Raw genomic sequence first — 12,847 nt, forward strand, 5'->3', positions numbered from 1 at the left:
GTCAGGCCCAGCACAATGTCACAGCCACACACAGCTCGCCTGAGAGCACCCCAAGAGCACGATACCTCTTATTTTCAGCAACTGTCTTGACCCAAGGAGGCCAAGAGCTTAACCGCAGCTCTTGAACCCCCTGGGGATTACAGAGCTCTGTCCCTGGGGTAAGACCCCCAGCCTTCCAGGTTTTCATCCTTCTCAAACCTGGCGTGCTGGTTTTCAAGGCATATTCGAACTGGACAGGTCAAGACAGAGAGCAACTTCAGCCATCAAATATGGAGCGAGTGACCAAGGAAATGAGGGCGTCGGTTATTAAGATGATTGTTACCTGGACAGCCAATTTTTTCAAAAACGATGTGCCATCTAGTTAATCTCCTGCATCTGTTGCCTGGCTCGGAGGAGGCGTTTCTATAACCTGCCTCTGGATTTCATCCCATTTCCCTCCTCCCCGGGAAAGGCTTTGGAGTTGTGGAGAAAGCACTGCGCTCCTTCTGGGAAGAGATCCTCTCCTTTGGAGCAACTGCCGCCTGGACTCTTAGCCCCTCCCGTTTGGGGCCCCGCCTCCCGCAGGGCGAACCCTATAAAATCCTGGGGAACTGGGTCCCTCCAGCCGCTCTCGGTTCAGTCCAACTTCAAGGTCAACAGGTCCTGCGCCAGGGGGGGCCTCTCCGGAGAGTAGCTCGCCAGTCATGGCCCAGGAGCTGTACCACCCGGAGTTCTCCCGGGCGGGCAAGAAGGCGGGGCTGCAGGTCTGGAGGATCGAGAAGCTGGAGCTGGTGCCGGTGCCCCGGAGCGCTTACGGCGACTTCTACGTCGGGGATGCGTACCTGGTGCTGCACACGAGCAAGGCGTGCCGCGGCTTCACCTACCGCCTGCACTTCTGGCTGGGTAAGGGTCGCGGGTGCCCGACCCGGACGCCCCAGGTTCGGGAGGGGCGAGGCCGCGGGGAGCTGAGACTCCCCTGCTGCGAGGAAGGAGGGTGCGTTTGGGCGCGACCTGAGGACCTGGCTTCAGTTGCGCCCCCGCGGGGCCGCGCCTTTGGGGCTGGCCACCTTCTCCCAGCTGCAAACCCTGGGCTCGGCGAAGTCGGGAGCACTCTTATCCCACTGACTTTGACCTTTGCCGGGTCCATCTCCCGGGTTTGAGGCTGGTTCCGCCCTCTTTCACCTTCCAGCTCCAAACCCCACTGCCTGGCAGAGCCGCTGCTGGGCACACCCACCTGGGCACTAGCCAAGTCGCGCTCACCTGCGGACAAGTTCAGTCCTGGTTTCCCTCTCGGGGAGGAGATGAAGTCAAACAACTCTGTGGCATCCCCCGCAGCTGGCGAGAGGTTTTATTTTGTTGGTTAATTAATTATCCCCACCCCCCACCCCCCGCGTATTTCTCTACTAATTGCGGTGATTCCTGTTTGGCTGCTTTAAGTCAGGATCATCCCCTCCACCACGCGGCTGGCAAGTGTGGCTAACATTCCTGTTTATGATGCTGGCCAAGTTGGATAGAAGCAGGAAATAAATAATGAAACAAGTAATGCAGATATTGTCCTATAAATAGCGTCATATGGCCTATTTATGTATTTACAGGAGCTTCTTTATTATAATTATTTTAAAATTTATTATTTATCTACTTGAACAAGGACACTCTGGAACAAATCGGCTCCTTCAGCGGTAATTATTTTGGGCTGCACTCACGCCAGACTCTCAGGACACTGGGCCTTGTGTGTTCTACTTTCTCCACCTTCTACTTTTACTCGTAAACATCCTGAATGTCCTGCCTCTCCCCGTGAGCTCCTGCGCCAGTGGGCACACCCCATCTACTAGTAACAACGTGCCGATTATCTGAGCCTCACTGACTCCTTTTTAAACTAGCTTGCCTCCCGGGGACTTGTGTTTCTTATTTTTAGTTTTATTCCTGAGCTTATGGGAAAACCACACACACATACACGTTCTGAAACTCTGAAAGCCATTATTTTTACTTCTAACATTTGAAAATTTTAAGAAAGAAAATGGTTGAAAACATTGAGAAGTGATGTTCTCAATGTTAGTCAACACGTGGAGCGGATACACAAATGTCTATGGGAGAAAGGACTGTTTTCATTATAGCATTTGATATTAAAATGTGGTGCTGGCTTGAGGATGCTGAAGCTGAGTCCCAGACGCATTTTGATTTCCCATTGTAATGTTACTATTCCTCATAGACAGTGGTCTATTCTATGTTTTGTACAAAAACAAAAACAAAACACTGAAACCCTAACATATAACCATGTTCATGAGTGAATAATGCCAATAGAATTAATAATGTCCTCACCTTGGTCTTTCTATCCAGAACTTGTATTTGAAATGAATAAAAGTGTCTGAAATGCTACATTTGCCACATTGGTGAATTGAAATGTGAAAGAACTTCATTTCTGGCTATAAATAACAGTTAACTTTGTTAGAGGGATGCAAGAGTTCTTTGAATACAGTTTTTTTTTAAATTCTATAGGTTCCTTCTTACCCATATAAGATCTTCAAGTACTATATCTTCTAAGGTTTACACAGAATCACTATTAATTATTAACTCTTAATTATTCACTTAGTGCTCACCAAGTTTAAAAAATTTAATAGAAAATGCTTTGGGCAGAAACATTTTATGATCTTAAAGATCTGCTGAAACTGAAGTTAATAGTGTGTTAATTAATAAGTTAATTTCTTCAGTAATTATTTATTGTGCCCAGCATTACATAATACATTTTTGCATATTAATTATTTTTGAAACTTCCCTGAAAATTTATAATCTCAGAGGTGCAATAAAACAAAACATGATATAAGACAGTAACGTGTGATAAGCACTGTGAAAGGACACTCAGTGTCTGTGGTGAGGGGGAAGCAGAAAAGCCTTTGCAGAAAAAAGGAAAATGAGGGTAACTGGGAGGGATCTTGTATCCAGAGAAGATCATGGGGAACATGGAAAAGTTTAGAGTAAAAGAGCCGACAGGCCTTTAAATGGAGTTGTTCATCAGCTCTTCCTACTTCTGTTCTCTAAAGCAAGCTGGATTTCATCTGGTAATATTTCCCTCTAAGACCTAAATCTGGATGAATTCATGCGGATTAATAAAACAGATTGAGAGTAAGTTCTGAAAGGAAGAGCTGAAAGTTCAAGGAAAAAGAAAGTTTGACTAAAGGAAATCAGTTGGAAGGAAGGTGAAAGAGAGTGAGGTTAAAATCACACTGGGGTGGAAAAAGGTGCACAGGGTAGAAATGAAGAAACAGGTCAAGTAAGAGGGAAAAAAGGAGGAAAAGGAGAAGTGGGACATCAAATAGGAGAATGGAGTCATCTTGCCTGGTCTCTCCCTCAGTGTCTTTCTATAACACCCTTGCACGTCTCAGATTATTTCATTTTTTTATGTTTGTTTACAAAGTGTAAGAATCTGTTGCGTATGACTGAAAGTGTTGCATTGGTCCTTCCTACGCATCTCAGCTTTGTACCTAGTGGTTTAAATGCACCCACCTTCTGCTTCTGGTTACTTACAGCAGCATGTCCATGAACAGGGCTACATGATAAAGCTACTATCTCTCACATCCAGATCTATGCTACCAACACTCACCCTCACCATTTCTCCTTACCAGTTTTAAACTTCACATAAATATAGTTGGGAGCAATAAACATTTATGGTATACTTAGTCTGTGCTATGCTCTATGCAAAACACTGGGGATCTAAAAAAGTGGATTACAATCTACAACTACAATACAAGTAACTTACTTATACAAGAGCCAGCAAGGATGTGAGAAACTGGGTTTTTCTCTATTGCTTGGGGGAGGTGTTAAAATGAGGGATATGATTATGGAAAGTAGTTTTGCAGTTTCTTACAAAACTAAACATGCAACTACCATATGCCCAGCAATTGGCATTCATGGACATTATATACTTCAGCAGGTGCCTGGTTAAAAAAAATTGTGGCATATCAATAATAAGAAACACTCCTCAGCAATAAAAAGGAACAAACTTTTGATACACACAGCAACTCCGATAAAGCTCAGGCAATTGTGCTGAGTAAGAGAAAAAAAGCCAAAATGTTACATACTGTATAATTTTATTTATATACCATTTTTGAAATGAAAAAATTTTGAATTTGTTGTTACAAGAGGTTCGGGTTGGGGTGAGGTCAGGGGGGTGCAGGAGGGAGGTGGGTATAGTTATAAAAGGACAACATAAGAGATTTTTTGATGATGTAATTATTCGATACTTTGACTATGATAGTGGATATATATATCTGATAAAGTTATATAGAATTAAAGGTACAAACACAAGAGTACAAGTAAAATTGGGAAGATATGAAAAAAGGTAAATGCCTTGTATCATAGTCAAATCCTGGTTGTGGTATTCTGTGCTGTACTATACTTATATACTTATACTTTAGTATATACTAAACTATAGGTTTTTTTGTTTTGTTTTGAAAGGTTAGCATTTTAAAAAATATATATTTTATTGATTTTTTACAGAGAGGAAGGAAGAGGGATAGAGAGTTAGAAATATCGATGAGAGAGAAACATCGATCAGCTGCCTCATGCACACCCCCTACTGGAGATGTGCCCGAAACCAAGGTACATGCCCTTGACTGGAATCGAACCTGGGACCCTTCAGTCCGCAGGCCAATGCTCTATCCACTGAGCCAAACTGGTTATGGCTATACTATAGTTTTACAAAATGTTAGCATTGGGGGAAATGTGGCCTGCTGATCTGTATGTCTGTTTTTCCACCAATATCACACTGTCTTGATTACTGTAACTGCATAGTGGACACTATTATCAGATAGAGTTATTTTTCCTAGCTTAGTTTTCTTTGTCAAGATTCTTTTAGCTATTCTAGGGCCTATGTCCTTTCATATAAATTTTATAATCAACTCATATAATCTATCATAAACCTTGCTGGGATTTTGCTAGGAATAGCATTAAGCCTACAGATCAATTTGGAGAAAATTGACATCTTTATTATATTGATTCTTACAATGCATGACACTATGTCTTTATGTTTATTAAGGTCTTTCATTCTTTTCATTATCATTTTGTAATTTTAGCATATAGATTATTTACCTATTTAATATACACCTTAGTTTCTTTGGATTGATCGTAAATGGCATGGTGCTTTTAATTTCAATTTTTCATGTTTGTGGTTTCTATATAAAAATGAGACTGCCTTTTGTTATCAATTAATTTTTATCTTGCTGAATGCACTTATTCTGGGAGGTTTTCTAAATTGTTTTGTAGATATCTTAAAATTTTCTGTATAGATAATCCTCTTATTTATAAATAGAAACATTTATTTCTTCTTTTTCAGTCTGTTTGCTTTTCTCTTTCTACCTTATTGCAGTGGTTAGAACTTCTTGTATAATGTTGAGTAAGAGTAATGAAAGTAGACAACCTTGCCTTGCTCCCAATCTCACGGGAAAATATTCAGTTTTTCACCATTAAAAATTATGTTAGCTGTACACTTTTAATTGATGCTATTTATCAAATTGAGGATGTTCCCCAGTATTCCTAACTTGGCAAGAGTTTTTTTGTTACTCATGAATGGTTTTTTGATTAACCTACTTATTAAGCCTCCTTTTTAAATCTATGTTTTACATATAAAGTCACATCCCCCAAACAATTTAAAGAAGCTTACAGCACATATACAATAATGTAACATGATATAAAATAACAACACAAAACAACATAAATCAGTAAAATTAGCAAAGGGAAAATAAATGAAGTGAAGTTCATAAGTTTCTGAATACTTGATAGGATTTCATCATGATACAACTGAATTTGATTTTGGTTTTCACATTCAAAGACTGCTATTGGCTTTATTAAAGATCTTCCAACCTCTGGCTCATTTATACTGCTTTTCCCTGGCCTTTCACAATACATAACATCAACAAGTGGTAGTATAATTTGATTAACTTACTTCTAGTCTATTTAATTAGTTGCATGCCTGTCCATTTACATCTACCTAAAGAGACTTGGGTTTCAACTTGTACAAGTAAGGATGTTTAAGTCAAACACATCATCTTTAATGACTTGGTATTAATCTTGATTTAAGTTTTCCTCTTAAAGCATCACTGTACAAATCTATATCTATGCCTCTATTAGTATTCTCATTTATGGATGGGAAAGTGGGCTTAAGAATGACACTGCAGTCCTTTTGAACTGCAAAATTACAGGGATGTTTTTTCATGTGTTACCTAATTTCCTTTGACCACAACACATTCACAAAATTTATATAATGTCAAATACACCTCTAGCTACTGATTTTTTACTGAGAAGATCCATACTACACAGGTCCCCTTTGAGAGTAAGAGGAATTGTAAAGAAATCCAATCCAGTTTTTTCTTCAATATAGCTGATTGATTTTCTTTCTTCAACTTTGGTGAATATTCTCAACTGGGGTTTCAGGTGAACTATTGTTACAGCTTCTAAACTTTTATGTATCAATTATTCATGAAGGAAAATGACATGTCCCTATTACCATAAAATTGTACTGCTAATGAGAGTCTAAGTATTAAAAAAATCTTGTAGTGTAGTTTCTAAGAGCCTGGGCTTCAGAATCACAGAAAATGGGCTCTGGGTGCTGTTCTACCAAAGGTCAACTTTATGACCTCAGGGAAGGTGCTTGGCATTTCCAGGCCTCCCATTCCACTGTTATAACTTGGTAGGACATAGTCTCTGCTGCGTGGGGTTGCTTAGAGATTAAATGAGATCATCCATGTAAAACACTCACAAGGTGTCTGGCCCATAGCCAAGGTATTATAAATGTATAAAAGTTATTACTATTTCTACAATCATTTAAACTTTCACACAGCTCAGATGTAGTAAGTCTTTTAGAAAACTTGAGTTCCTGGCTCTGATTTTCATGTACATAAAGACGCTGGTTCTTAAGAATTGGTGTTTCTACCTCAGTGAAGTTGCCTGGATGGGATCTGTATTAAGGTTGTAAAAATTAAATGTGTTGTGTGTTAAATTCCTGTTGATAGTAATAGAGACATTGACATTCAATGAGTGTTAGCATGCTAGTGTTTACTGTCCCTTCTTCTGAGAATATTATGCCATTAAGATAGTGAAGTGGGGATAATGGGACTAAAAAATAAGGGTAAGGCCAAGCTACATTCATTTCCCATTCTAACCACTTTCTTTTCTGATGCTGTTTAGCTCTGGCCTCTGATGTGCATATTCCTTACAAATACTAACATATTGACATGTTAGATGCCTAAAGATTGATGCTAATAAAGGCTAAAACAATTGTAAAATATTTTCAGAGCCTGATTTTATTGATCAAATGAATCTGAATCCTAATAGAATATATGGATATGTCTTCCTGAGCATATTTAGACAGTGGTGTTTTGTTTTTTAATTTTAAAAATAATTGGAAAGCAGAAACAAAACATTATTTTAGTTATTAACAATATTAACAACATAATATTTTTAGAAGATTGTTCTGTTGAAGATGATTTGTTTTATTGATATATAATTCAAAGAAAATTTCTGAGGTTTATATATATATAATCAGAATCTCTGCCATAATTCTTTCCCTTGCTTGATAAGTGAGGCGCTATCATTTGCCATTTCAGGAAGGGAGTGTTCTCAAGATGAAAGTACAGCAGCTGCCATCTTTACTGTGCAGATGGATGACTATTTGGGTGGCAAACCAGTGCAGAATAGAGAACTTCAAGGCTATGAATCTACTGATTTTGTTGGCTATTTCAAAGGAGGTCTGAAATATAAGGTAAGCTGCTCTCTCAAACAGTTTCTGTAATGACCTCCTTTCTCTTCCTATTCATGCACACCTCTTGTCTTCATAGAATGAAAGTACACTGAGGGCAGACATTTTTATGTTTTGTTTTTGTTTTAATCTGTTTTGTTCACTGATAGATCATCAGTACCTCCTGGACACATAGGAAGTGCCCAATAAATGTTTGTGGAATGTATAGGGCAGTATGTTAACTACTCTGATTTGATTTTATTGAATAGATTGATTTTTCATAAAGTTAAGAGCTTTCAGTTATGTTGTCACAAGGAATTATTGAAATGAAAATTACTTCAATAAATAAATATTGGTAAATTGAGTACTAACAGTTTGTTTTTGATATTCTGAAAAATCTCTGAATTTGCTGCAAATAACCCATTATCTGGGAATTTCAGTTGTTCTAGAATATCTTAATACAGTATAACAATTGTAACTTTACTTAATACAAAAAAGTATACACACATTTCCTACATAGTGTGGTGACCTTGGAAATGAAATAAATGAAATCATTGAGTTGAACATGTGTGGTTCCAGTCCACAAATTCAAATGCATACACTGACACATACACACATGTACACACAGTTTATGTGTGTTGGCCTGAAAATCATCAAATGGTTTTATTTTTTAAAACGAACAAACAATAAAACCTGTTAAGTATGTCTGTCTCTATAAGGCCATTTGCAGTAAAAGATGGCTTTTGGGGGAAATCTCCCAGTGACCTTTCTTTGCAGGCTGGCCATCCTTCACCATCCCCTCCAGCCCTAGGAGTGTTCAGACAAAGTGTGAGGTATACCCTCCCTAGACAAACATTTTAGAAACAGTCCTTTTCAAAATCAAACATGCTCCAATAGGTGTTCTGCAGACCCCTCAACTCCTCTCAAGCATATTAGCCTCGTGAAGACCTCAGACCTCAGAGATAAACTAGAATCCTGAATATATACTAAATTTGCCTACTATGATGCCAGGGTTTCTTTTTGCTCTTACCTGATCAGAGACTTGGTTGAATATTTTGTGATGTCATTTAGATCAGGACAAAACACAAGTTCCTATATCTCTCTTGAAATCATTTTTCCACTCTAGGATGTCAGCCACTCTAAGTATAGAACTTATTACCTCTCATTTTATTTAATTCACATGAATTCCTAGCTTATGTCAAATGATCCCCAAAACCTTTCCTTATGTGAGTGAACCCAACATTTTGAAAAAGCTGTTTCTTATAGTTACTAAAAGCATGCTGTGCCATTAAACTGGTCATGAACGCATTTCTGCCACATAGAACTGGTTTGCCTCAGGGCAAGTGTGTAAGCTTTCTGGGCTCAGTTTTCTCAAATGTGCAATGGGTATAACAACAGCTTTCACTATAAGTGTTGTGAGGATTAAGGATTTAATTCATAATACAATACCTATAGTACATACACAATCAGTAGGAACTTACCTTATTAGTAATTTTTCTGGCTATTTGTAGGACTTCTGAAATCAACCTCTGGATACATATATTTAAAAGTGGACACGATCGAAGTAACTTTACAGTTATTGGATAATTATATTCTAATTGCCAGCATTAAAACCACTACGAATCAGCATTTTCTTAGAAAGAGGGTATTTGCAAATGGAGGTCAAATTTATCAGCAAAAAAAAAAAAAAAATTAGTTCACTGTCTTATCAGTAGTGACATTGAGCAGATGATGTGTTGCTGTTGCAACAATACTTGATAGGAAATGTAGAAGCAGAGATAATTTACTACCCAGAATAGCAAAGATTATTATGCTATACTTAATTTTCATGAATATTATCTCACTTAATTTAAATAACAGCCCTGTGGTGCAGTTCTATCATTATCACACTATTACAATAAATAAATGGAAGCTTAGAGAGACTGTGTAACTTGCCAAGGCCTAGTATGTAAGTGGGTGACTATTTGACTCCAGTGCCCAAGCTGGTACTCATACTGGGATACTCTCAACATTCAGCTAGAAAATATGAAGACCATCTTCTCATGTCATTTCATTGACTTGAGGTTTTTCCTCTGTGAGGCGTTTTATGGGGTTGGAAGGGGTTATAGAAGACAATTACCACCACTCCCTCATATTAAATCTTCTGTTAATCACACCTTTCCCAAGAAGACCCAGCCCTTAGCCATAATTGTGATTAAAAACCATCTGACATCTGTCAGTCAGAAAAAGTGTATTTATGGCACCATAGATTTAGAGGACTTTGTTGAATGAAAACATCCACTTTGTTTTCCTTCTGTGGAATAGGTAGAAAGAGGAAGGGAGTTTATAGGGTTGATTCAAACAATATTCACAGAACTATTTGCTGTCTGATACAGACATATGTAAAACGTAGTTTTTCTTTTGTGCTTTTTTGACATTAAATAGTAGAGACAAAATTAGTTTTAAAATACTGTTAAATGTTCATGGACTATATATCATTCTGATGATTCATCATATGAAATTAGCCTAAATGTTATATATGTATCCTCAGTCTAGTCTATATATTTTTTAAGTTTATCTTTATTGTTGAAAGTATTATAGATGTCTCCTTTTTCCCCCCAGTGACTCTTCCCCCTCCCCCCCCAGGCCTTCATCACACTATTGTCTGTGTCCATGGGTTATGCATATAAGTTCTTTGGTTAATCTTTCCCCCCCATCAGTCTGTTCCATGCTTCTATGTCTCTGGATCTATTTTGTTCATCAGTTTATTTTGTTCATTAGATTCCACATATAAGTGAGATCATGTGATACTTGTCTTTTGCCAACTAGCTTATTTTGCTTAGCATAATACTCTCCAGGTCCCTCCATGCTATCTCAAAGGGCAAGAGATTCTTCTTTATAGCTGCATGGTATTCCATTGTGTAAATGTACCACAGCTTTTTTATCCACTCATCTACTAAAGGACACTTGGACTGTTTCCAGATCTTAGCTATTATAAATTGTGCTGCTATGAACATCAGGGTGCATATATCCTTTCTGATTGGTGTTACTGGCTTCTTAGGATACATTCCTAGAAATGGGATCACTGGGTCAAATGGCAGTTTCACTTTTTAATTTTTTGAGAAAACTCCATACTGTTTTCCATTTTATAACTTTTTTTCAGATCACTGTGTTTTTTATACTATTTTTTATTGGATTATAATGTACTTATTGAAAAAAATAGGAGCAGCCCATACCTGGCCAGCACTTAACTCCCCTTCTCTCTCCTCATGCTGTGACAGTCGGCACTTTGGGGGTGCCACATTCTCTGGGTGCTCTTCATCTGTACTTGTGACCTCTGACTCTCCTCCAACCTCCTGTTGCTTTTTTCCTTGAAATCCTTGTCTACCTTCTCACTCCATGACTTGGGAATAATTGGTTTCCAAAGGACAAGAGCTACAGTTTCTTTTCTTTTTCTTTTTTTTTTCTGTAGCAGGTTTTATACTCTGAAGTTCCTCAGAAAATATTTGCAATGTTGATATAGGAAGGACAGAGCCTAACTTAAAAAGAAATTGTTGATTTGCTAAGGAATTCTCTTCTTATTTAATTTTTCACATGCTCCGAGGTGGCTATTTTCTCTTGGCATGGTAGGCTGTTTTGGCACAAGCACCTGTAGTTCCATACGTGACTATGTCTAGTTCAAAGCCTCATCTGTTGTGTTTTGTTTTCTGCCCCCTCCCACTGATCAGGCTGGAGGTGTGGCATCTGGACTAAATCACGTTCTCACCAACGACCTGACTGCCCAGAGGCTTCTGCACGTGAAGGGTCGGAGAGTGGTCAGGGCCACGGAAGTTCCCCTGAGCTGGCACAGTTTCAACCAGGGCGACTGCTTCATCATTGACCTTGGCACTGTAAGTTTCATCTGCACCTGTTGACATCAAAAGTAAAGTAAATTGCCTTCAGATCAAAGCCATGTACGTGTCACAAAACATAGTCACTTTTTCTACACCCTGAAAAGAGGTCATGCTTATGTGAGATGCAATGGTATCATATGAGTAACTGGCTAGTATTTAAATGACACAACGTGGACTTCAAAGTTTTTATTTTCTTTGATAGGTTTAGAATGGCATAGTGATTTAGTTCTTCCTACCATAGAACAGAAATTGAATGATTTTTTTACATTTGCCCTTCTCTCTGAACAGAACTTCCTCTAATTATTTTTGTTCTTAATTGTTTATAGGAAAACATTGCTTGAGGGGAAAAGTGATTCCCCCAGAGAGCAAAGGTTCTAGAGTTTTAAATAGACATAATATGAGTCTAAGCAGTGTGCCTGAAGAGTTCCGGGCAATGTCCCTTAAACACACACACATGCACCATACTACTTCACACTTTAAAAAAAATTTTTTTTTTTTATTTTAGAGAGGAAGGGAGAGGGGTGAAAGAGAATCATTGATTGGTTGCCTCCTGCATGCTCCACACTGGGGAAGTTAGCCCACAACCTGGGCTTGTGCTCTGACTGGGAATCCAACCGTGACCTTCTGGTTCATGGGTGGACCCTCAACCACTGAAACACACTGTCTGGGCTACTTCACACTTTTTAATTATCTTAGGATTATTAGAAGTACAGACACAAGTACAAATACCAAGTGTCATCTTATTTGCTCTTTGACCTTGAGCAAGTCATTAACCTCTCTGAGCCTTAACTTCCTTATTTATATTTTCATCTTGACTCTGGTTTCCAATGTCATCTTTAACCTTAGTTGGCTGTGATTCAGTCTCATCTGATACACAGTCACATCTGGAAATGGCAGTTATTATTGCAGTTTCACAAGGAGAAAATCAGCCTTGGAGGGTGTGAGAAAGTCACTTGGGTTGATACAGGATTGAGTGGTGACCTGGAATAGTATCTGGGTTTTTTTTTTTACTCCTAGTGCACATCCTTTCCACTACGCTAAGTGAACTTGATGGTATATAAAATGGTATGGCTCTATAAAGTAGTATCTTGTGCCTTGGCCGGTTTGAATCAGTGGACAGAGCATTGGTCCATAGACCGAAGGGTCCCAAGTTTGGTTCTGGACAAGGACATAACTTCAGTTGCAGGCATGATCCCCAGGGTGCATGTGGGAAGCAACCAATTGGTGGGTCTCTCCCACATCAATGTTTCTCTCTCCCTCAGTCTCC

The 12,847-nt window shown here is 38.7% G+C and overlaps 1 protein-coding gene across 1 annotated transcript in view; it reads left to right on the forward strand.

The window, feature by feature from the left end:
• The first annotated feature begins 477 nt into the window (after nt 1–477).
• Nucleotides 478–12,847, forward strand: part of SCIN (scinderin) — a 54,550-nt gene continuing 42,180 nt past the window's right edge. The window contains exons 1-3 of the mRNA XM_005884838.2: nt 478–882; nt 7,578–7,732; nt 11,416–11,577. Of these exons, the coding sequence (XP_005884900.1) occupies nt 684–882; nt 7,578–7,732; nt 11,416–11,577 (516 nt within the window). The 5' untranslated portion in view covers nt 478–683. The remainder of the gene's footprint in view (nt 883–7,577; nt 7,733–11,415; nt 11,578–12,847) is intronic.

This window comes from Myotis brandtii, unplaced genomic scaffold, assembly GCF_000412655.1.
Source record: "Myotis brandtii unplaced genomic scaffold, ASM41265v1 scaffold863, whole genome shotgun sequence".
Lineage (NCBI taxonomy): Eukaryota > Metazoa > Chordata > Mammalia > Chiroptera > Vespertilionidae > Myotis > Myotis brandtii.